The 23788-nt window shown below is 49.1% G+C and overlaps 1 protein-coding gene across 1 annotated transcript in view; it reads left to right on the forward strand.

The window, feature by feature from the left end:
• The window catches only part of cfap44 (cilia and flagella associated protein 44), a 209912-nt gene that overhangs the window by 177376 nt on the left and 8748 nt on the right, over positions 1-23788 (forward strand). Inside the window, exons 28-32 of the mRNA XM_086006122.1 lie at positions 689-819; positions 3104-3220; positions 7318-7519; positions 12237-12397; positions 22767-22901. Coding sequence (XP_085862248.1) covers positions 689-819; positions 3104-3220; positions 7318-7519; positions 12237-12397; positions 22767-22901 — 746 coding nt within the window. The remainder of the gene's footprint in view (positions 1-688; positions 820-3103; positions 3221-7317; positions 7520-12236; positions 12398-22766; positions 22902-23788) is intronic.

The following is a 23788-nucleotide window of genomic DNA, read 5'->3' on the forward strand; positions in this document are numbered from 1 at the left end:
CAGTGGGATTAGTTTTGGATTGATACAGGGCTATGGGGAGAGAGTGGGGCAGTGGGATTAGTTTGGGATTGATACAGGGCTATGGGGAGAGAGTGGGGCAGTGGGATTAGTTTGGGATTGATACAGGGCTATGGGGAGAGAGTGGAGCAGTGGGATTAGTTTGGGACTGATACAGGGCTATGGGGAGAGAGTGCAGTAGTGGGATTAGTTTGGGATTGATACAGGGCTATGGGGAGAGAGTGGGGCAGTGGGATTAGTTTTGGATTGATACAGGGCTATGGGGAGAGAGTGGGGCAGTGGGATTAGTTTGGGATTGATACAGGGCTATGGGGAGAGAGTGGGGCAGTGGGATTAGTTTTGGATTGATACAGGGCTATGGGGAGAGAGTGGGGCAGTGGGATTAGTTTTGGATTGATACAGGGCTATGGGGAGAGAGTGGGGCAGTGGGATTAGTTTGGGATTGATACAGGGCTATGGGGAGGGAGCGGGGCGGTGGGATTAGTTTGGGATTGCTCTAGCAAAGAGTCAGCAGAGACACAGTCGGCCGAAGGGCCTGTGTGTGCTGTAAACCTCACGGTTTCAACGACCATCCTGCTCCATTGGGGCAATTTGTTATCATAGAATCATCCTTCTGTAATTGGTTAAAAGAGAAATCTTGTAAAATCTCTCACCTGTCTTACTGACATAGCTTGTGACCCAGCACTGTTTGAAAACACCCTTCAACTTCGAGAAAAGCGACTGGATATTGAGGAGGCCTTGGCTGAAGAGAAAAAATTAGTGGATCTAATAAAGAAAGAATTTGATGTGATTGCTAAAAAGGTTTGTCACTTGAGTTTTTTTAGCTGTTTAAATAAGAATATTCTAGCTATGTCTAAAGCAACTTTACTTTTCGATAACAAGAATGCAAAGCATTTGTTTAGCCAAGTAGCAGTGGAATAGAACGGAGTAAATTCCAATGGCACTGCGCAGGATGGGAAGGGAGCATTTATTGGTGACTAACGGGAAATCTTCTCCCTGGGGTAAAGGTCACTAGTGGAGTTGCACAGGGATTTGCACGACTGTTCACAGTTACCTGCCAGAGAACTGATTGGATCCCGCATTGTCAGAGCAGTTGGCGGAGGCACCTGACTGAAGCCACCGAGTCCTGCTTTAAATATACTAATTGGACTCCGGTGATGTCAATCAGAGCCTAACGGCACTTTACACGAGGCCTGTGCGGCCTCTCTGCCTGGTTGAAGCGAGTCAGAAGAGGATTGGGACGTGACGTGCTTTACATTCCTTTGTGGGTCGAAGAGCAGCAGGAATGATCCTCCGGGCCCCATAAGGAAAGTTTAGGCCTCCCCTGCTCCCCTCTCCTCCCCTTCCCCCATTCCCCCTCCTCCCCTCTCCCAATTCCTCCTCTCTCCCCATTCCCCCCCCATTCCCCTCACCCCCCATTCCCCCTCCCCTCACCCCCATTCCCCCTCCTCCCCTCTCCTCATCCTCCCCATTCCCCCTCACCCCCATTCCCCCTCCTACCCTCTCCTCATCCTCCCCTCACCCCCACTCCTCCCCTCACCCCCACTCCTCCCCTCACCCCCATTCCCCCTCCCCTCACCCCCATCCTCCCCTCCCATCTTCCCCCATTCCCCCTCCTCCCCTCACCTTCCCCCATTCCCCCTCCTCCCCTCCCCTCCCCCCATTCCCCCTCCTCCCCTCCCCCCATTCCCCCTCCTCACCTCATTACCCATCCCCCCTCCTCACCCCATTCCCCTTCCCCATCCCCACCTCACCCCATTCCCCCTCCTCCCCTCCCCCCATCCTCCCCTCCCCCATCTCCCCCCCATTCCCCCTCCTCCCCCATTCCCCCTCCTCCCTCCTTCCCCCTCCTCCCCTCCCCCCCATTCCCCCTCCTCCCTCCCATTCCCCCTCCTCCCATTCCCCTCCCTCTCCCCCTCCCTCCCCTCCCCCCATTCTCCCCTCCCCCCATTCCCCCCCCATTCTCCCTCCTCCCCTCCCCATTCCCCCTCCCCCCACTCCCCCTCCTCCCCTCCCCCCACTCACCTCCCCCTCCCCATTCCCCCTCCTCTCTCTCTCTCTTTCCCCCCCCACCCCCCATACCTTCCCAGAAACTGCCTCCCCACACCTGCAGGGGGCAGCCATATGCCGCCCGATTTCCACGAAGCCAGCAGCCACTTCCCTCGCACAGGGTGGATAGTTGCCATGGTAAAGCGGCCTAGCCTCGAGCTGCTGTGAGCAGACAGGAAACCAACTGGGAGTTAAAATTAATCCTTAAGAGTTTGGCCACACTTGAAGTTACACTAACTGGGCTATAGTTTATCCTATCTCTCCCTTCTTGAACAAAGGTGTCACATCGGTTACTCTCCAGTCCCACGCCATTTTGAGGATTGAAAAGTTGTGCCAGAGCCTCTATCTCCTTTCTGCCTCCCATCAACAGCCTGGGTTACAGCATCAGGGCCCAGTGACTGATCCACCCTGAGTTCTACTAATTTTTCAGAATCAATTCTATTACTACAGTCAGCGTGATCAATAGTTCCATTTCCTCCTCTCGTACACCTATATTCTCACTTCTACCATCATTTGATAAAATAAGCCTCCACCAAAGATCACCTCCACTTGAGGTCCCCTCCCCATCCGTTTGGTATCAATCAGCAGAAACCATTGAATGACCCACCCTGGTATTGTGCAGCATCAGTCTGCACATAACTCCATGAAGAGATTGTCTGTGCACCTCTACACTTATCTCTCATTGAAGACCTTCCTTGAAACCCACCCATTCAACCAAGCTTTTGGTCACTTCTCCTAACCTCCAGTCAACTCCTATCAACCTTTTGGTGAGGGAGGCGTGGACACACTTGTGACTGGACTAAATCCAGAATTACCACCGTTAGACAAAAAAAATTGTGAACATCAAAGTTTTAGATTTGAGGTCCCGATTCTATTATGAACTTTCAGAACTGGCCAATGCTGCTCAGTCAAGCTCCAGTCAGGACACAGTGACTACTGCTGCCATTAATATTATTGAGCTCAACTCATCTCCATTGTCAACAGGCATCATCTTCCTATTGGATCAGATAACAATGTAATTGCTCCGTTATCACAGATAAAAGTTATCAAAGTGACTGTAAAGTCGGCGAAGCAAGACCTGGAAGTATTGCAACGAGAGAAACAGCAGAAACTGAATGAGCTGTATGTGGTCGTTCCTCTGAAAATCCACCAGGTAAAAGGATGAATTTAAGAACATAAGAAATAATTTAAAAGCAAAATACTGCGGATGCTGGAAATCTGAAATAAAAACAGAAAATGCTGGAAATACTCAGCAGGTCAGGCAGTATCTGTGGACAGAGAAACAGAGTTAACGTTTCAGGTCAAAGACCCTTCGTCAAAACTGGAAAAAGTTGGAGATGGAACAGGTTTTTAAGGAAGTGTAGGGGCAGGGAAAAGGGGGCGGGGAGGAAAGAACAAAAGGGAAGGTCTGTGATAGGGTGGAAGGCAGGAGAGATTAAGACATGGTGCAATGCAAAAGGAGATGGTAATGGGACAAGTTAAGAAACAAAAGATGGCTCTAGATGAAAGACAGCTGCCATGTGGGAGAGAGAAAATAAATAAATAAAATGGAAAAAAAAGAATAGGGGAAGAAGTTATGGTCTGAAATTGTTGAACTCAATGTTGAGTCCAGAAGGCTGTAAAGTGCCTAATCGAAAGATGAGGTGCTGTTCCTCGAGCTTACATTGAGCTTCATTGGAACAATGTAATAGCCCGAGGTCAGAGTGGGAGTGGAGCGGAGAATTAAAGTGACAGGCGACTGGAAGCTCGGGGTTACCCTTACGGACTGAACAGAGGTGTTCCACAAAGCGGTCGCCCAATGTGCGTTTGGTCTCCCCAATGTAGAGGAGACTGCATCGTGAGCAGCGAATACAGTATACTAGATTGCGAGAAGTACAAGTAAACCGCTGTTTCACCTGGAAGGGGTGTTTGGGGCCCTGGACAGTGGGAAGGGTGGAGGTAAAAGGGCATGTGTTACATCTCCTACGCTTGCACGGGAAGGTGCCAGGCGAAGGGGAAGGGGTGTTGGGGGTGATAGAGGAGTGGACTAGGGTGTCTCGGAGAGAGCGGTCCCTACGGAATGCTGAAAGGGGAGGTGAGGGGAAGATGTGCTTGGTGGTGGCATCACGCTGGAGATGGCAGAAATGGCGGAGGATGATCCGTTGAATGTGGAGGCTGGTGGGGTGAAAGGTGAGGACAAGGGAAACCCTATCATGGTTCTGGGAGAGAGGGGAAGGGGTGAGAGCAGAAGTGCGGGAAATAGAACGGACACGGTCAAGGGCCATGTAAACCACAGTAGAGGGGAATCCTCGGTTGAGGAAAAAGGAAGACATGTCAGAAGCACTGGTATGGAAGGTGGCATCGTCGGAGCAGATGCGGCGGAGACGGAGAAACTGGGAGAATGGAATAGAGTCCTTACAGGAAGTGGGGTGGTAGGAAGTGTAGTCCAGGTAGCTGTGAGAGTCAGTGGGCTTGTAGTGAATGTTGGTCAATAACCTATCCCCGGAGATGGAGAGGGAGAAGTCGAGGAAGGGAAGGGAAGAGTCGGAGATGGACCATGTGAAGGTGAGGGAGGGGTGGAAATTGGAATTTTCTAGTTCAGGTCGAGAGCAGGAAACAGCACCGATACAGTCATCAATATACTGGAAAAAGAGGTGAGGGAGGGGACCTGAGTAGGACTGGAACAAAGAATGTTCCACATATCCCACAAAAAGGCAGGCATAGCTGGGACCCATACGGGTTCCCATAGCAATTTGGAGGAAGTGAGTGGAGTCAAAGGAGAAGTTGTTCAATGTGAGAACAAGTTCAGCCAGGCAGAGGAGGGTGGTGGTGGATGGGGACTGGTTGGGCCTCTGTTCAAGGAAGAAGCGGAGCACCCTCAGGCCATCCTGGTGGGGATGGAGGTGTAGCGGGATTGGACGTGCATAGTGAAAAGGAGACGGTTGGGGCCAGGAAACTGGAAACTGTTAAAGTGATGGAGGGCGTCGGAAAAATCGCAGATGTAGTTGGGAAGAGACTGGACAAGGGGAGAAAAAATAGAGTTGAGCTAGGAAGAGATAAGTTCCGTGGGGCAAGAACGGGCTGAAACAATGGGTCTATCGGGGCAGTCCTGTTTGTGGACCTTGGGAAGGAGGTAGAAGGGGGCTGTGCGGGGTTGGGGAATTATGAGGTTGGCGGCCGTGGAGGGAAGATCTCCAGAGGAGATGAGGTCAGTGACGGTCTTGGAAATGGTGGCTTGATGTTCGGTAGTGGGGTCATGGCCCAGGCGGAGGTTGGAGGAGGTGTCGGAGAGTTGGCTTTCAGCCTCCGCTAGGTAGAGGTCGGTTCGCCAAACAACAACAGCACCACCCTTGACAACAGGTTTAATGACAATGTTAGGGTTGGATCTGAGAGAATGGAGTGCTGCAAGTTCAGAGGGAGGTAGGTTGGAGTGAGTGAGGGGAGCAGAGAAATGGAGACGGCCGATGTCACGCCAGCAGTTTGCAATGAAAAGATCTAGAGAGGGTAAGAGGCCAGAGGGAGGGGTCCCGGTAGAACGAGAATTCTGAAAGCGGGAGAAAGGGTCAGTCGTGCGAGGGGAAGACTCCTGGCCAAAGAAGTGGGCACGGAGATGAAGGCAATGGAAAAAGAGCTCAGCATCGTGTCGAGCTCGAAATTCATTGAGGTGGGGGCGTAAAAGGATGAAGCTCAGGCCTTTGCTAAGGACTGATCGTTCGGGGTCAGAGAGAGGAAGGTCAGAGGGGGTGAGATTGGAAGAAGGGATGAGGTCAGAGGAAAGTGAAGGGGAAGAAGGTTCCGGAGGGGCGTTGGTGTCCAAGAGTTGTTGAAGCTTGCGATCCTTGACACCTGAAAGAAAGAAAAAAAGTTTTTTGTTAAAGCGCCAGATGAGACGAAGGATGAAATGGAACTGCGGACCAGGACAGCTTTGAGATAGAATGAGTTGGTGCTGCTGAAGAGAGAGGTTGAGAGTGTTCATGTGGTGGCGCATGGCGTTCAGCGTGGATCTCAGGATACAGCGAGAGCAGTGGTTCGAGGAACGCTGAATATCTTGGAGATATCTGTAGTCCTGGGTGGATCCAAAACATGAGGGGAGGAATTTCAGTTGGAATCCACGTGGAGTAAGTCGGAGCTGGAGACAGTTGCTGAAACATAGAAGATAGGAGCAGGAGTAGGCCATTCGGCCCCTCGAGCCTGCTCCGCCATTCAATGCGATCATGGCTGATCATTCAAATTCAGTACCCGGTCCCTGCTTTCTCCCCATACCCCTTGATCCCTTTAGCCTTAAGAAATATATCCAACTCCTTCTTGAATATATTTAATGAATTGGCCTCTACTGCCTTGTGTGGTAGAGAATTCCACAGGTTCACCACTCTCTGGGTGAAGAAATTCCTCCTCATCTCAGTCCTAAATGGCTTACCCCTTATCCTTAGACTGTGACCCCTGGTTCTGGACTCCCCGACCATCGGGAACATCCTTCCTGCATCTAGTCTGTCCAGTCCTGAGGAAAGAGATGTGGCTGTGAAAGCAAGTTTTGGTCTATACCTGATCAAACACGAGAAGGGAGACAGAAAGCAATGAAAATGAACAAGGTAAAAGAGACAAACGGAAATCCCGTTAGAGAGAAGAGCAGAACTTCTTCAAGGTGGGCATTCCTAGAAGAGAGGTGGCAGTGAACCAGACACTAATACAAAAGCAAAATACTGCAGATGCTGGAAATCTGAAATAAAAAATAATTTAAACTACTTTGCAATAAAACTTCATTTCAAAACCCACTCATTGCAAACAAAGTGCAACCCCAAAGGAAAGAGAGTGAAACCTCATGTTTCCATTCTGATACTGGCTACGCATTCTTGAGGCACATTGACAGCACACCCATTAATGTTTGTACAGTTGTCTTGGACACGTGAGGATCAGGACAATGAGAGGAACGGATATGGGACACGGGGCAAACCCTTTCCCTGCGGTGTGGTTGGGCTGTGTCACACTTCTTGAGCAAGTATACAACAATAACAACTTACACTTGTATAGCACCTTAAACATAGGCAAGCTAAAGAAGGAGATATTAGGAGGGGTTTTCAAAAAGGTGGGTTTTAAGGAGGGTTTTAAAAGAGGAGTGAGATGGAGAGATGCAGGGATTTAGGGAAGGAAAGGGTTTCCTCCCATTGTCGATACATCCCAATAATCTAAATACTGTATCCACTGTGAGTTGGTGTTTGTCCCAGAGTCTGTCAATAATCGAAGAATACTGTACGGTTTCTCTTGTCATGGCAGGTGGAGTACATTGTCAATGGAGACATGCCAAATGATCTTGTACTCGGACTGGTCTTCACCAATCCGGCTTTAATGTCGCTGCAAAAGCGGATCAAAGAACTGCAGCTGGAGAAGGACAAGCAGCGAGAGCTGTATAAACAAGCACGGCAGAAGCATGTCCAGCTCCTGTGGGACAAAGCAGAGATGGAAGCTGAAATAGCAGGTAATGCTGCATATTGCAGAGGTGAAAGTTAGCGTCAGAGATCACCTGCAGGCAGGTACACCACACAACTTCTGTCGATGAAAAGCACTCCTGGCTTCATGTTGATCCAAACTGTGCCATGTATTCAGGTGTAAAGTACGTGAATCACGTTTTGAACAGTTATGCCGGACCTGCTAAACAATAGGTTGACAGCAGTTCAGTTTAATTACAGCCGCAGTTTAACGGTGTAAAATGTTTCCATGGCATCCGTTGAATTGATAAGGACCTTTATGTCTTGGCTCAGTGGGTAGCAGTCTCTGCCTCTGAGTCAGAAGGTCGTGGGTTCAAGTCCCACTCCAGAGACTTGAGCACATAATCCAGGCTGACACCCCAATGCAGACTGAGGGAGCGCCGCACTGTGGGAGGTGCTGTCTTTCGGATGAGATGTTAAACCGAGGCCCCGCCTGCCCTCTCAGGTTGACATAAAGGATTTCGAAGAAGAGGAGTTCTCCCGGTGTCCTGGCCAATATTTTCCTTCAACCAACAACCACGAAAACAGACGATCTGGTCACTAGCTCATTGGGACCTTGCTGTGCTCAAACTGGCTGCTGCGTTTCCTACATGACTAAACTTCAAAAATGCATCGTTGGTTGTAAAGCGTGTTTGGAGGTCCTGAGGTTGTGAAAGGTGCTGTCGAAATGCGAGAAAGAAACAACTCTCCCATCTTAAAATGTAATCAACATTTTCACGTGGCCAGTGAATGAGATTAAACTAGCAGTATATATCCTTTTGCCTTCTCCTTGTCACTCTAAACAGGTCTGAAACAGGTCGAAAAATGGCTGGAGCAGAGGAAGCAGTGGGGTCGGTGAGGATCAGCAGGGAGGGTAACTAGTGGGGTCGGTGAGGATCAGCGGGGAGGGTAACTAGTGGGGTCGGTGAGGATCAGCAGGGAGGGTAACTAGTGGGGTCGGTGAGGATCAGCAGGGAGGGTAACTAGTGGGGTCAGTGAGGATCAGCAGGGAGGGTAAATAGTGGGATCAGTGAGGATCAGCAGGGAGGGTAGCTAGTGGAGTAACTGAGGATCAGCAGGGAGGGTAACTAGTGGGGTCGGTGAGGATCAGCAGGGAGGGTAACTAGTGGAGTTGGTGAGGATCAGCAGGGAGGGTAACTAGTGGGGTCAGTGAGGATCAGTAGGGAGGGTAACTAGTGGAGTCGGTGAGGATCAGCAGGGAGGGTAACTAGTGGGGTCGGTGAGGATCAGCAGGGAGGGTAACTAGTGGGGTCGGTGAAGATCAGCAGGGAGGGTAACTAGTGGGGTCGGTGAGGATCAGCAGGGAGGGTAACTAGTGGGGTCGGTGAGGACCAGCAGGGAGGGTAACTAGTGGGGTCGGTGAGGATCAGCGGGGAGGGTAACTAGTGGAGTCGGTGAAGATCAGCAGGGAGGGTAACTAGTGGGGTCGGTGAGGATCAGCAGGGAGGGTAACTAGTGGGGTCGGTGAGGATCAGCAGGGAGGGTAACTAGTGGGGTCGGTGAGGATCAGCAGGGAGGGTAACTAGTGGGGTCGGTGAGGATCAGCAGGGAGGGTAACTAGTGGGGTCGGTGAGGACCAGCAGGGAGGGTAACTAGTGGGGTCGGTGAGGATCAGCGGGGAGGGTAACTAGTGGGGTCGGTGAAGATCAGCGGGGAGGGTAACTAGTGGGGTCGGTGAGGATCAGCAGGGAGGGTAACTAGTGGAGTCGGTGAGGATCAGCAGGGAGGGTAACTAGTGGAGTCGGTGAGGGATCAGCAGGGAGGGTAACTAGTGGAGTCAGTGAGGGATCAGCAGGGAGGGTAACTAGTGGAGTCAGTGAGGGATCAGCAGGGAGGGTAACTAGTGGAGTCAGTGAGGGATCAGCAGGGAGGGTAACTAGTGGAGTCGGTGAGGATCAGCAGGGAGGGTAACTAGTGGAGTCAGTGAGGGATCAGCAGGGAGGGTAACTAGTGGAGTCAGTGAGGGATCAGCAGGGAGGGTAACTAGTGGAGTCGGTGAGGATCAGCAGGGAGGGTAACTAGTGGGGTCGGTGAGGATCAGCAGGGAGGGTAACTAGTGGGGTCGGTGAGGATCAACAGGGAGGGTAGCTAGTGGGGTCGGTGAGGATCAGCGGGGAGGGTAACTAGTGGGGTCGGTGAAGATCAGCGGGGAGGGTAACTAGTGGGGTCGGTGAGGATCAGCAGGGAGGGTAACTAGTGGGGTCAGTGAAGATCAGCAGGGAGGGTAACTAGTGGGGTCGGTGAGGATCAGCAGGGAGGGTAACTAGTGGGGTCGGTGAGGATCAGCAGGGAGGGTAACTAGTGGGGTCGGTGAGGATCAGCAGGGAGGGTAACTAGTGGGGTCGGTGAGGATCAGCAGGGAGGGTAACTAGTGGGGTCGGTGAGGGTAACTAGTGGGGTCGGTGAGGATCAGCAGGGAGGGTAACTAGTGGGGTCGGTGAGGATCAGCGGGGAGGGTAACTAGTGGGGTCGGTGTGGATCAGCGGGGAGGGTAACTAGTGGGGTCGGTGAAGATCAGCAGGGAGGGTAACTAGTGGGGTCGGTGAGGATCAGCAGGGAGGGTAACTAGTGGGGTCGGTGAGGATCAGCGGGGAGGGTAACTAGTGGGGTCGGTGAGGATCAGCGGGGAGGGTAACTAGTGGGTTCGGTGAAGATCAGCGGGGAGGGTAACTAGTAGGGTTAGTGAGGATCAGCGGGGAGGGTAACTAGTGGGTTCGGTGAAGATCAGCAGGGAGGGTAACTAGTGGGGTCAGTGAGGATCAGCAGGGAGGGTAACTAGTGGGGTCGGTGAAGATCAGCGGGGAGGGTAACTAGTGGGGTCGGTGAAGATCAGCGGGGAGGGTAACTAGTGGGGTCGGTGAGGATCAGCGGGGAGGGTAACTAGTGGGGTCGGTGAAGATCAGCGGGGAGGGTAACTAGTGGGGTCGGTGAAGATCAGCGGGGAGGGTAACTAGTGGGGTCGGTGAGGATCAGCAGGGAGGGTAACTAGTGGGGTCGGTGAAGATCAGCGGGGAGGGTAACTAGTGGGGTCGGTGAAGATCAGCGGGGAGGGTAACCAATGGGGTCGGTGAGGATCAGCAGGGAGGGTAACCAGTGGGGTCGGTGAGGATCAGCAGGGAGGGTAACTAGTGGGGTCGGTGAGGATCAGGTCTGGGGTTGTTGCTGTTTAGAAAATGACTTGGAACTGAAGACAGAACCAAAACTCTCCAAGTTTACAAAGAATACCAAATGGCGAAGGTTTGGAAACCATTGGGAACAGGCTGATCAAAGTCAGAAGGGCTGGGATAGTTTGGGGAGCTGGGCTGATGAGTGGTGGCTGTCATTTAATGTGGATAAATGTAAAGGCACGAGATGGGGAAAGGGTGATAAACAGTGGCAATACAATCTAAACGGGATTCTACAGGACAGGACACAGGAGAGGGGTTTGGGGAACTGGTGGATCAATCGCTGAAGCCATCAGCATAGTGTGCGTCAGCAGATTGGGCCTTGGGCTGTATAGCCAGAGGAATAGAACACAAGTCTCAGGAAGTGACCGAGTTTGTACAGAGCTCTGGTCCGGCCCCACCTGGAGCACTGGGTGCAATTCTGGGCCCCATATTATGAGAAAGACACCCAGGCACTGGAGAAGGTGCAGGGAAGGGAAACTAAACTGAGAGCTGGGATTAGGGACCAGACAGGGTGGGGAAACTGGGAATGTTCACTCTGGAGAAGACCAAGCTTAGGGATGAACTTGTAGAAGGATTCAGGATCATAAAGGGAAAGACAAGATAAACATCAATATATTTAACATAGTCACTGATTTTAGAAGAGGAAGGGGGGGATGTTTAGTTTAACTATACAGTTGGTGGTGAATGTATGAAATGGGCTCCCAGGTGGGCAGTGGGGCCTGATTGTATTTGAGAAAGAGTTGGATAAGTACTTGGAGAAATAGCCACTATTAATACTTGGAGGATCATGCAGGTATCATGGGATGTGATCTTTCCTAGACACGGAGACCAGCTGATGGCTCTCAATGGCCTTTCTGGTCCTGTACATTCCCATGTTCATGTGAAAGAGAATGAAAAAGGGAATGAGAGAGAGACACGCAATGGCCCGGATTTTGCGGTGGGTATGATGACGTACCCTGAGTACACCGTCAGACTTCCTTTGAAATCCACCACAAGTTCGGGATTTCTGCTTGCACATGCGCTAAATCCCGGACTTTCAGTCTGTCAATGTACACGTTGACAGGCCATTCGCACGGCCAAAGAAAAACCAATTGCTGGCGGAGAGTTGGGCTATTTGCCCACCAACTGCCCAGCAATTGCGTACGGAAATGTTACAGGATCCGTGGGCCATTACGCTGACCCCCTCCACGTGCAGGTTTTCACCATCAGGTAGCTGCGTATTCTTATCACAGGTCGGCTGGTACCGAAGTTACACCGCTGACCGCAATTCTTGGCCCAACATGTTTTGAGCAATTTGATTTGTGGGTCTTCCTAACTGATGATTCAGGATTGGTTGTTTTCTCCCTGCTTTCCTCCTCAGTCCTGATTGGAGCCAGTCAACAAACAGCCATTGCGGATTGTGATTCCTGAATCGCAATGGTCACATGACAGAAGCATACACATACATACCATTTTTTATTATAGATTTATTGTTGATGGATGTTAGCAGAATAATCATGGTACACATTATAAATGTACAACCACAATTGTATTATTACAGGGTTAGAAGAAAAGTGTTACCAGGAAATGATGCGGAAGTTTGGCCGTGTGGTTGATCTAGAAGCTTTGCAAACTCTGTCAGTGAACCTGACCTTGGAAGAGCTGAAAGAGAAGATTGATGTCAATGACACTCAATTCCACAGAGAAATGAAACAAAAGGGGGTAAGCAATTATACAGGGTGTTAAGTGGTTGTCATATTTACTGTACTAACAAAAGGGAACTGGCGAGGGTGGTGGCCAGTTGTTTGTTTGAGCATGGGGTGTATTTTAGAGCTCGGTACACTTGGCACAGCAGGATCCAAATTGGAAATTTGGACAGAGGTCCATGACACTTCACCCCTGTGCTCGCTGACCTCAATTGGCTTCCAGTCAGGCAACGTCTCAATTTTAAAATTTTCATCCTCCTGTTCAAATCCCTCCCTGGCCTCCCCCCCTCCCTATCTCTGTAACCTCCTACTAATATATCCTTAGGTTGCTCGGTGTCAGATTTTGTCTGGTTACACTCCTGCGAAGAGCCTTGGGACATTTTTACTACGTTAAAGACGTTATATAAATACAAGTTGTTGTTGCTGATTTGCAAGCACACAATTTTTCATTAATGGATAGAAAATTGTACGAGCCATGAATGAGGCGCACAATTACAGATCCCCGCTCCTGTTGTGTGAAGCTCGGTGCTGAAATACTTGATAACACAAGTTAGCTTCAGATATCTTAACTTGTCTTAGCTTAAGAGGCGCAAAAGATAAAAAAGTGTTGAAACGGAGCTCATTGTGCAAAAGGCAAACCAAGAACCATGTTGTATTTGCAGAGGGACAGTATACATAGCAAGAGATCATTTTTCAACTCTAAGGAAACATTGTGCCCAACAAGCTCATCTCTTTTTGATTGACTACAACCACCCTTTCCTTCTCTTCACCGTATTCTGCAGAAACATATCGTGGGGGCAGTTTTCACATTGAGCATTCTTCGGGTGGGTGCTGGGCTGTGTATGCTGCAGCTGACTGGAGGAGTCAGCGGTGGCCCTGTGCAATGGTCATTGTTGCCTCTGATTTGAATTAGGAGGGCACGATGTCCTACAGTGTGTCCATTATATAAAGGCCTGCAGCACATTAAAGGGGAGGTGTTTTGTCTTCCTCTTCTCTCTTAGGCAGTCCCTCGGAACCGAGGACGACTTGCTTCCACATTAAAAATGAGTTTGCAGGTGACTGATGAGTCGAATGCGGGACCTACAGTCTCTGTCACAGGTGGGGCAGACGGTGGTTGAAGGGGCGGGTGGGTGGGGTGCTTGGGTTGACGTGCACTCCTTCCGCTGTTTGCGCTTGCCTTCCACTTGCTCCCGGCGAAGAGACTCGAGGTGTTCGGCGCCTTTCCGGATGCTTCTCCTCCACTTTGGGCGGTCTTGGGCCAGGGATTCCCAGGTGTCGGTGGGGATGTTGCACTTTTTCAAGGAGGCTTTGAGGGTGTCCTTGAAGCGTTTCCTCTGCCCACCTGGGGCTCTCCTGCTGTGCCGGAGCTCTGAGTAGAGCGCTTGTTTTGGGAGTCTCGTATCGGGCATGCGGACGATGTGACCCGCCCATCGGAGCTGATCGAGCATGGTCAAAGCTTCGATGCTGGGGATGCTGGCCTGAGCGAGAACACCGACGGTGGTGCGCCTATCCTGCCAATGGATTTGCAGGATCCTGCGGAGGCAGCGTTGGTGGTACCTCTCCAGTGCTTTGAGGTGCCTGCTGTACATGGTCCATGTCTCTGAGGCATACAGCAGGGCGGGTATCACTACTGCTCTGTAGACCATGAGCTTAGTGCCGTGTTTGAGGCCCTGGTCTTCAAACACTCTCTTCCTCAGGCGACCGAAGGCTGCACTGGCACACTGAAGGTGGTGTTGGACTTCGTCATCAACGTCTGCCCTTGTTGACAGTAGGCTCCCGAGGTATGGAAAGTGGTCCACGTTGTCCAAGGCCTTCTCGTGGATTTTGATAATTGGGGGGCAGTACTGTGTGGCGGGGGCAGATTGGTAGAGGACCTTTGTCTTATGGATGTTTAGTGTAAGGCCTATGCTCTCGTACGCTTTGGTGAAGGTGTTGACGATGGTTTGGAGTTTGACCTCAGAGTGAGTGCAGACGCAAGCGTCGGCGACAGAGGATGGGTCGATCTTGGATCTGGACTGGAGGCGATGGAGGTTGAACAGTTTCCCATTTGTTCTGTAAATTAGCTCCACTCCAGCGGGGAGCTTACTGAGGGTAAGATGGAGCATTGCAGCAAGGAAGATCGAGAAGAGCGTTGGTGCGATGACACAGCCTTGCTTGACCCCGATTCGTATGTGAATTGGGTCTGTGGTGGAACCGTTGGTCAGGATCACGGCTTGCATGTCGTTGTGAAGCAGGCGGAGGATGGTGACAAACTTTTGAGGTCAGCCGAATTTGAGGAGGACACTCCATAATCCCTCACGGTTGACAGTGTCAAAGGCCTTTTTGAGATCAAAGAAGGCCATGTACAGCGGTTGGTGCTGTTCCCGGCATTTCTCTTGTAATTGATGTGCGGTGAAGATCATGTCCATTATGCCCCTTAGTGGGCGGAATCCGCATTGCGACTCTGGGAGGAGCTCTTCGGCCACTGGGAGAAGGCGATTGAGGAGGATTCTTGTGATGACTTTCCCTGTGGCAGATAGCAGGGAAACTCCCCTGTAATTACTGCAATCCGACTTGTCACCTTTCTTGAAGATGGTCACAATTACTGCGTCTCTGAGATCCCCCGGCATGCTCTCTTCCTTCCAGATAAAAGAAATGAGTTCATGAATTCACGCCAGTAGTGCATCTCCGCTATGCTTTAGTGCCTCGGCAGGGATTCCATCTGCTCCTGAGGCCTTCTTGTTCTTCAGTTGTCGGATGGCCTTTTCAACCTCATGCTGGGCTGGGGTTGTGCTGAGATGATGACGGGTAGCATGCTACGGGATAGAGTTGAGGACACTCGCCTCGAAGACAGAGTCTCGGTTAAGGAGATCTTCGAAGTGCTCCTTCCAGAGGGCACTGACTGCCTCTCTGTCCTTGATGAGTACCTCTCCGTTCTTGGCCCACAGTGGGGTAGGACCTTGGGTGCTTGGGCCGTAGATTGTCTTGACTGCGCTAAAGAATCCACGCACGTCATAGGCGTCTGTAGAGCTGCTTTCTTGCTCTCAAGTTGTGTTGCTGTTTCCAGATCAGGAATGCCTTGCGCTTGCGGCTTATTAGCTCCTGGATCTCCTGGTCGTTCTTGTCGAACCAGTCTTGGTATTTCCTGGTCGAGTGACCGAGCGTCTCTTCATAGGTGCTGATTGTGGAGGCCTTGAGTGCAGACCAGGCGCTGTGGGCACTCTGTGTCTCTGTATCAATAGGAGTCGTCAGGTTGTTTGTGAGGCGCAGGCTGAATAGGGCTTTCTTAGCGGGGTCTTTGAGTGCTCCAGCGTTGATTTTCCTGCGGCATTGCTTCTGTTGCCGCCGCTGTTTTGGGGCTACATTGATGGAGATGACGGAGCGGATTAGGCGGTGGTCTGTCCAGCAGGGGAACAACGACCAGCAGGATTGTGCTGCAGCTGCAAGATGATTTTGAACAGTACCCTGAGGCTCCCTGTGACAGCGGGGAGGTGCTGATTGAACAAGTGACCAGGAGGAAGGAGGTCCTCTTCCCGATGGGCAGTGGGTTCCAAGACAAATCCGTCAACATAGAGAGAGATGGCAGAAAATGTCAATGGCACCAACACTTCCCCCAAGACCTGATCTGACCAAGGTAAGACTCCCCTTCGCATCTCATACTCAGTACAGCCCTGCAGGAACCTACTTTATCAGCACAGTTAATCCTCTTCCTCGCTTCCCATGGTCTCTCCAGTCAGCAGGCAACACTTCACTGCTCCTCCTTTCTGCTTGCACTCATACCTGCTACTGAGTTCACAATCCCTCACTACTTGAGAGCAACAGCATGAAGGAAAAGTGGATCCTGTTTAGAAATATTACACACAGAGTACAGAACCGATACAGAATGAAGGGAAGGAGGGTAACGGGGAAATAACCAGTGTGAGACTAATATAGAGAACTGGGAGAAATTCGGTATCGCCCCGTTTGGGACGCAAAGTTTAGCGCCTGGCGCTAATTGTCGCCTCCGACTCCAAACTTGGCTTCTATCGCCCCTCAGAGCACTGGCAAAGCTCATGTGATGTCAGTTAGCAATGGAACACAGACACCCTGCTCATTGTAGCCTTGAATCTCAGCCTGGAGAGACCTGTACATCAAATCTGCTGAAAAGAACAATGGAGAGGCCCAGGGAAAGAGCTCAGAGTGCAGCCCCCATAGTCTCTTCTAAATCGATGCAAGGGCAGCACGGTGGCATAGTGGTTAGCAATGTTGCCTCACAGCGCCAGGGACCCGGGTTCGAATCCGGCCTCGGGCGACTGTGTGTGGAGTTTGCACATTCTCCCCGTGTTTGCGTGGGTTTTCTCCGGGTGCTCCGGTTTCCTCCCACCGTCCAAAGATGTGCGAGTTAGGTTGATTGACTATGATAAATTGACACTTAATGTTAGGGGGATTAAATGCGTGGGGTTACGGGGATAGGGTGGGATATGTGTTGGTGTAGGGGTTACAGGGATCGGGTGGGATATGTGTCGGTGCAGGCTCGATGGGCCGAAATGGCCTCTATCTGCACTGTGGGGTTTCTGTGATTCTGTGAAGGTCAAATCAAAATGAACCTGCAAAGTGCTGCTCCGTACCCAAAACTCCTTCACACAGCGTTGAATCTCTCCAGAAGTCTCTCAGAATGTGTGGTGCAAAAATGTCACCGACAAAATAAGGCAGGAAGCAGTCACCTTCAAATAGCGCTCCCCTAGTCCCTTCCCGACTGCAACACGCTCCCCTCAACCTGTCATTGCTAATGGCAGGCAGTAAGGCAGGGGGCACCACTCAATATCCGGTCCGGGGCGCTACACGCTCAACTGACGTCACGATCTGCGGGCGCAGAAGATCGTGGCGGTAGTGTTTAGCGCTGCCGCAAAATGTTGTCAATTTCACGAGCGGCGCAAACATCACCGCGCCCGGGCGCTAGCTGCTTTGCGCCCCATTAGGGTGCTAACGGGAGGCGCAAAGCAACCAAATTTTTCCCCCTTAGTGTGGTGAGTGAGAGCTCGCACAGACCCGGAGTGAGAGCTCGCACGGACCCGGAGTGAGAGCTCGCACGGACCCGGAGTGAGAGCTCGCACGGACCCGGAGTGAGAGCTCGCACGGACCCGGTAAAATAATGGGACTCAAGGCGGATAAATCACCTGGACCTGATGGCTTACATCCTAGGGTCTTGAGGGAAGTGGCGGTAGGGATTGTGGATGCATTGGTAATAATTTTCCAAAACTCCCTGGACTCGGCAAAGGTCCCGGCAGACTGGAAAACTGCTAATGTAACACCCTTATTTAAAAAGGGCAGTAGACAGAAGGCTGGAAACTATAGACCGGTTAGCCTAACATCTGTGGTAGGTAAAATTTTGGAGTCCATTATTAAGGAGACAGTAACAGGACATTTGGATAATCATAATTTAATAGGACAAAGTCAGCATGGTTTTATGAAGGGGAAGTCATGTTTGACAAATTTGCTGGAGTTCTTTGAGGAAGTAACATATAGGGTGGATAAAGGGGAACCAGTGGACGTAGTGTATTTAGACTTCCAAAAGGCATCTGACAAGGTGCCACACAAAAGATTATTGCTTAAGATAAAAAATCACGGGATTGGGGGTAATATTCTGGCATGGATAGAGGATTGGCTATCTAACAGAAGGCAGAGAGTTGGGATAAATGGTTCATTCTCAGACTGGCAATCAGTAACTAGTAGTGTTCCGCAGGGGTCAGTGCTGGGTCCCCAACTCTTTACAATCTATATTAACGATTTGGAGGAGGGGACTGAGTGTAACATATCAAAGTTTGCAGATGATACTAAGATGGGAGGGAAAGTAGTGAGTGAGGAGGACATAAAAAACCTGCAAGGGGACATCGACAGGCTAAGTAAGTGGGCAGAGATTTGGCAGATGGAATACAATACTGGAAAGTGTGAGGTTATGCACTTTGGCAGGAAAAATCGTAGAGCAAGTTATTATCTTAATGGCAAGAAACTGGAAAGTACTGAAGTACAAAGGGATCTGGGGGTCCTGGTGCACGAAACTCAAAAGGTTAGTATGCAGGTGCAGCAAGTGATTAAGAAGGCCAATGGAATGTTGGCTTTCATTGCTAGGGGGATAGAATATAAAAATAGGGCGGTATTGCTTCAGTTGTACAAGGTATTGGTGAGACCACACCTGGAATACTGCGTACAGTTTTGGTGTCCATACTTAAGAAAGGACAACAGAAAATGCTGGAAAAACTCAGCAGGTCAGGCAACATCCGTGGAGAGAAATTTGAGTTGACGTTTCGGGTTGGACCCTTCTTCAAAACTGGAAAGAAAAGAAACTAGATCGGAGGCAGGGCTGCGATCGGACAAAAGAATAAAAGAAACAAAAGAAGTAAAAGAGATTAGGAGCTTTTTTACTTCTTTTGTTTCTTTTATTCTTTTGTCCGATCGCAGCCCTGCCTCCGATCTAGTTTCTTTTCTTTCCAGTTTTGAAGAAGGGTCCAACCCGAAACGTCAACTCAAATTTCTCTCCACGGATGTTGCCTGACCTGCTGAGTTTTTCCAGCATTTTCTGTTGTTATTTCGGATTTCCAACATCTGCAGTATTTTGCTATTGTACTTAAGAAAGGACATACTTGCTCTCGAGTCAGTACAAAGAAGGTTCACTCGGTTAATCCTGGGGATGAGGGGATGGACATATGAGGAGAGATTGAGTAGATTGGGACTCTACTCATTGGAGTTCAGAAGAATGAGAGGCGATCTTATTGAAACATATAAGATTGTGAAGGGGTTGGATCGGGTGGGTGCGGGGAAGATGTTCCCGATGATGGGTGAAACTAGAACTAGGGGGCATAGTCTTAGAATAAGGGGCTGCTCTTTCAAAACTGAGATGAGGAGGAACTACTTCACTCAGAGGGTGGTAGGTCCATGGAATATGCTGCCCCAAAAAGCTGTAGAAGCTATATCATTACATAAATTTAAAACAGAAATAGACAGTTTCCTAGAAGTAAAGGGAATTAAAGGTTACGGGGAGCGGGCAGGAACTTGGACATGAGTCTAGGTTCGGATCGGTCATGGCCCTGTGGGTAGCGGAGTGGGCCCAGGGGCCGTGTAGCCTGATCCTGCACCTATTTCATGTGTCTAATTCTGTTAGATTTAGGAGATGGTTCTGTGATAGTGGATTGGCGGTTAGGATCAGATCAGCCATGATCTTATTGAATGGCGGAGCAGGCTCGAGGGGCCGATTGGCCTACTCTTGCTCCTATTTCTTATGTTCTTATGTAATTCCCCGTTTTCTCTCTACCACCTTTTTTGAATAGTGGGGTAACATTAGCTACCCTCCAATCCATGGGTACTGTTCCAGATTCCATCGAATGTTGGAAGATGATCAGCAATGCATCTACTATTTCTAGGGCCACTTCCTTAAGTACCCTAGGATGTAGATTATCAGGCCCTGGGGATTTATCGGCCTTCAATCCCATCAATTTCCCTAACACCATTTCCCTACAAATACTGATTTCTTTCAATTCCTCCCTTTCATCAGATCCTATGTTCCCCGGCATCTCTGGGAGGTTATTTGTGTCCTATTTTGTGAAGACAGAACCAAAATATGTATTTAGTTGGTCTGCCATTTCTTTGTTCCCCATTATAAATTCCCCTGATTCTGACTGCAAGGGACCTACGCTTGACTTCACATATCTATAAAAGCTTTTAGAGTCAGTTTTTATGTTCCCTGCAAGCTTACTCTCATATTCTATTTTCCCCCTCTTAATTAATCCCTTTGTCCTCCTTTGTTGAATCCTAAACTGCTCCCAATCCTCAGGATTATTGCTTTTTCTGGCCAATTTATATTTCCTCTCCTTGGATCTTATGCTATCCCTAATTTCCCTTGTTAGCCACGGTTGAGTCACCTTTTTTGTTTTATTTTTATGCCAAACTGGGATGAACAAATTCTGTAGTTCATCCATGCGGTCATTGAATGTTTGCCATTGCCTATCCACCATCAACCCTTTGAGTGACATTTCCCAATCAATCCTACCCAACTCGCGCCTCAGACCATCGTAGTTTCCTTTATTTAAATTTAGGACCCTAGTCTCTGAGTCAACTACTTCATTCTCCATCTTAATGAAGAATTTGATCATATTATGATCGCTCCAACCCGAGGGGCCTCATCCAACAAGATTGCTAATGAATCCTTTCTCGTTACATAATACCCAGTCTAAGATGGTCTGATCTCTGGTTGGTTCCTCGACATATTGGTCCAGGAAACCATCCCGTAAACACTCCAGGAATTCCTCCTTCACAGTATTGTTACTAATTTGGTTAGCCCAATCTATATGTAGATTAAAGTCACCCATGATGACTGCTGTGCCCTTATTGCACGCTTCTTTAATTTCCCTTTTAATGCCATCCCTAACCTCCATCTTACTGTTTGGAGGTCTATATACCACTCCCACTAACGTTTTCTGCCCCTTGGTATTTCTCAATTCTACCCATACAGATTCCACATCATCAGAGCTAATATCCTTCCTTACAATTGTGTTAATCCCTTCTTTAACCAGTAATGCTACCCCACCTCCCTTTCTTTTTTGCCTATCTTTCCTGAATATCGAATACCCCTGGATGTTGAGTTCCCAGCCTTGGCCATCCTTGAGCCACGTTTCCGTAATCCCAACCAAATCATATTCATTTACCTCTATTTGCGTAGCCAATTCATCCACCTTATTACGAATGCTCCTCGCATTAAGACACAAAGCCTTCAGGCTTATTTTTTTAATGCTCTTAGACCTATTAGAATTAGTATTTACTGTGGCCATGTTTGATTTAAACCATTGATTTCTCTGACTGCCACTTTTGTTTTTCTCCTTCCTTTCTTTTGCTTTTATCCTCGTTTCCCTTTCCTCTGTCCTCCTGCTCAGGTTCCCAACCCCCTGCCATCTTAGTTTAAACCCTCCCCCAGAGCACTAGCAAACACTCCCCCTAGGACATCGGTTCCAGCCCTGCCCAGGTGCAAACCATCCGGTTTGAACTGGTCCCACCTCCCCCAGAACCGGTTCCAATGTCCCAGGAACTTGAATCCCTCCCCGTTGCACCATTCCTCTAGCCACGTATTCATCTGAAATATCCTTCTATTTCTACTCTGACTAGCACGTGGCACTGGTAGCAATCCTGAGATTACTACCTGTGAGGTCCTATTTTTTAATTTACCTCCTAACTCCCTATATTCAGCTTTTAGGACCTCATCCCGGTTTTTACCTATATCGTTGGTACTTATATGCACCACGACAACTGGCTGCTCACCCTCCCCTTCCAAAATGTTCTGCAGCCGCTCTGAGACATCCTTGACCCTTGTACCAGGGAGGCAACACACCATCCTGGAGTCTCGTTTGCGGCCGCAGAAACGCTTATCCCCTATTACTATAGCTCTACCCCTCTTTTTCCTCCCGTCCTGTGCAGCAGAGCCACCCCAGGTGCCAGGAAGTTGGCTGCTGCTGCGTTCCTCTGATAAGCCAACCCCCCCAACAGTACTCAAAGTGGTGTATCTGTTTGAGAGGGAGATGTCCACAGGGGACCCCTGCACTACCTGCCTGCGCCTAGTACTCTGCCTGTTGGTCACCCCTTCCCTTTCTGCCTGTCCAACCTCTCTCTACCTGCGGTGTGTCCAACTCCGTAAACGTGCTATTCACGACGTCCTCAGCATCGTGAACGCTCCAGTATGCATCCAATCGCAGCTCCAGCACCGCAATGCGGTCTGTCAGTAGCTGCAGCTGGATACACTTCCTGCACACGTAGTTGTCAGGGACACAAGAAGTGTCCCTGAGTTCCCACATAGCGCAGGAGGAGCATACCACGTGGCCGGGCTGTCCTGCCATGACTTACCCTTTAATTAATTGAAATTAAATTAAATCAAATCAATCCCAGCAATTACACTACAGTTAAATGATTTACCAACAGTCCCTGCTACACCAGAGAGACCTTAGCAACTATAAACCACAGAGTTAAAGTTTAAAAAGAGAGAAATACTCACCAACCAATCACTTACCTGCTTTCTGGTGACATCACATTTCTATTACTTTTTACTTCTCTCCCTCCCTCTGAGCTCGGAACTGCAGATTAGTAAGCCTCACCTGGACTCTGGCGCTTTTATCCCGCCTCTCGACCCTCGTTCCTCGCAGGTCCGCACTGCCGCCGCCGCTGTACGGACCCGGAATGTTTAACTCGTTTCTTTAGCAATTGAAAGTGCAGGTTGAATTTCCCTGTAAAATCAAAGGTACAATATTAGAGTTTAATTTTTTTGTATTTCAGAACTGTGCATTTAAAAAGAAGTCATTTTACCAGAAGACCAGGGGTTTCTGAACAATTGTGAGCCATTCGCCACCAGAGAACAGTAATGTGTCATTTTCTATCTTGTCCCAATACAGGATAAAATAGCAGAGTTGCAAGCTGAGCTGACACATGCCACCAGGCAGTACACATGCAAACTGGATCAGATGAATATGATGACATTGGAAAAGAGGAAGATTGAAACAGAGTTAAATAGCCAGCAAAAGAAAATGGTAATGTTTTGAAATCATATCTAACACTCAAATACATGACATCCTTATGGAGAGTTAATGAGCTGCACTAGTTGGTTTCCACTTTTAATTTGTCTCCTGTTATTCACTCGCACTTCCCATATGATGTGATTTTCTAGTCAATTTATAGGCAGCTTTCTGTGCATTCTGACCCTTTGCATTGCTACTTACTTTGCAGAATTACAAACTCCTTGGTCCAGTATTTGCTCTTTAAAGTTTTCAACATGATAACAAAACCAACCCCAATATTAAAGTAATAAAAATACTCATGTTGCTGCAATATTCTTATCCACATTAAAATAGATGAAAGAATACTGAAAAGTAATGCAACAGTCTTGTCCAGTGCGCACTTCCTGTTTGTAACACTTGCTCCTTTGTCACATTTTATTGATTAGCTGAAAGTAAAATAGCAAAGCAAAACTAAAGAGCTCGGGGATACAAATCAAAAGCATGGTAGGTGGCTAGAAAACTGCCAGTGGGAAACTGAGGGCTTATGAAAATAACCAACCCTGAATATCTAGTCAGGAGAGCCTCCCAATAACAGAGAGTAACTCAAAGGAGAACCAGTCATATTACTCAAAATACTTTTTGAAAGGATCTTGGACCTCCTTTTTCTCAGTAACTGAAATTTCTAATGTCAAAGTTAAGTTTTAAACTCAAAAATTATATATTTTGCAACTGAATGATCAAATTCACCCATTCAATAATCTTTTGTGCCTTTTTGAGGCTGATATTCTGCTCCTGTATGCTGGGAGTAGACACGCCAGGTAGAGTAGATTCAGGGTCAGTGAACCGGATTCAGTTAACCCAAATTATTCGGTGTTTCTCTCTCTGTGTCTAGCGATATTCTTTTGGGTTGTTTTCAAAAT

The sequence above is a fragment of the Somniosus microcephalus genome, chromosome 14, assembly GCF_052327205.1.
Source record: "Somniosus microcephalus isolate GS21.2 chromosome 14, FLI_Smic_1.0, whole genome shotgun sequence".
NCBI lineage: Eukaryota > Metazoa > Chordata > Chondrichthyes > Squaliformes > Somniosidae > Somniosus > Somniosus microcephalus.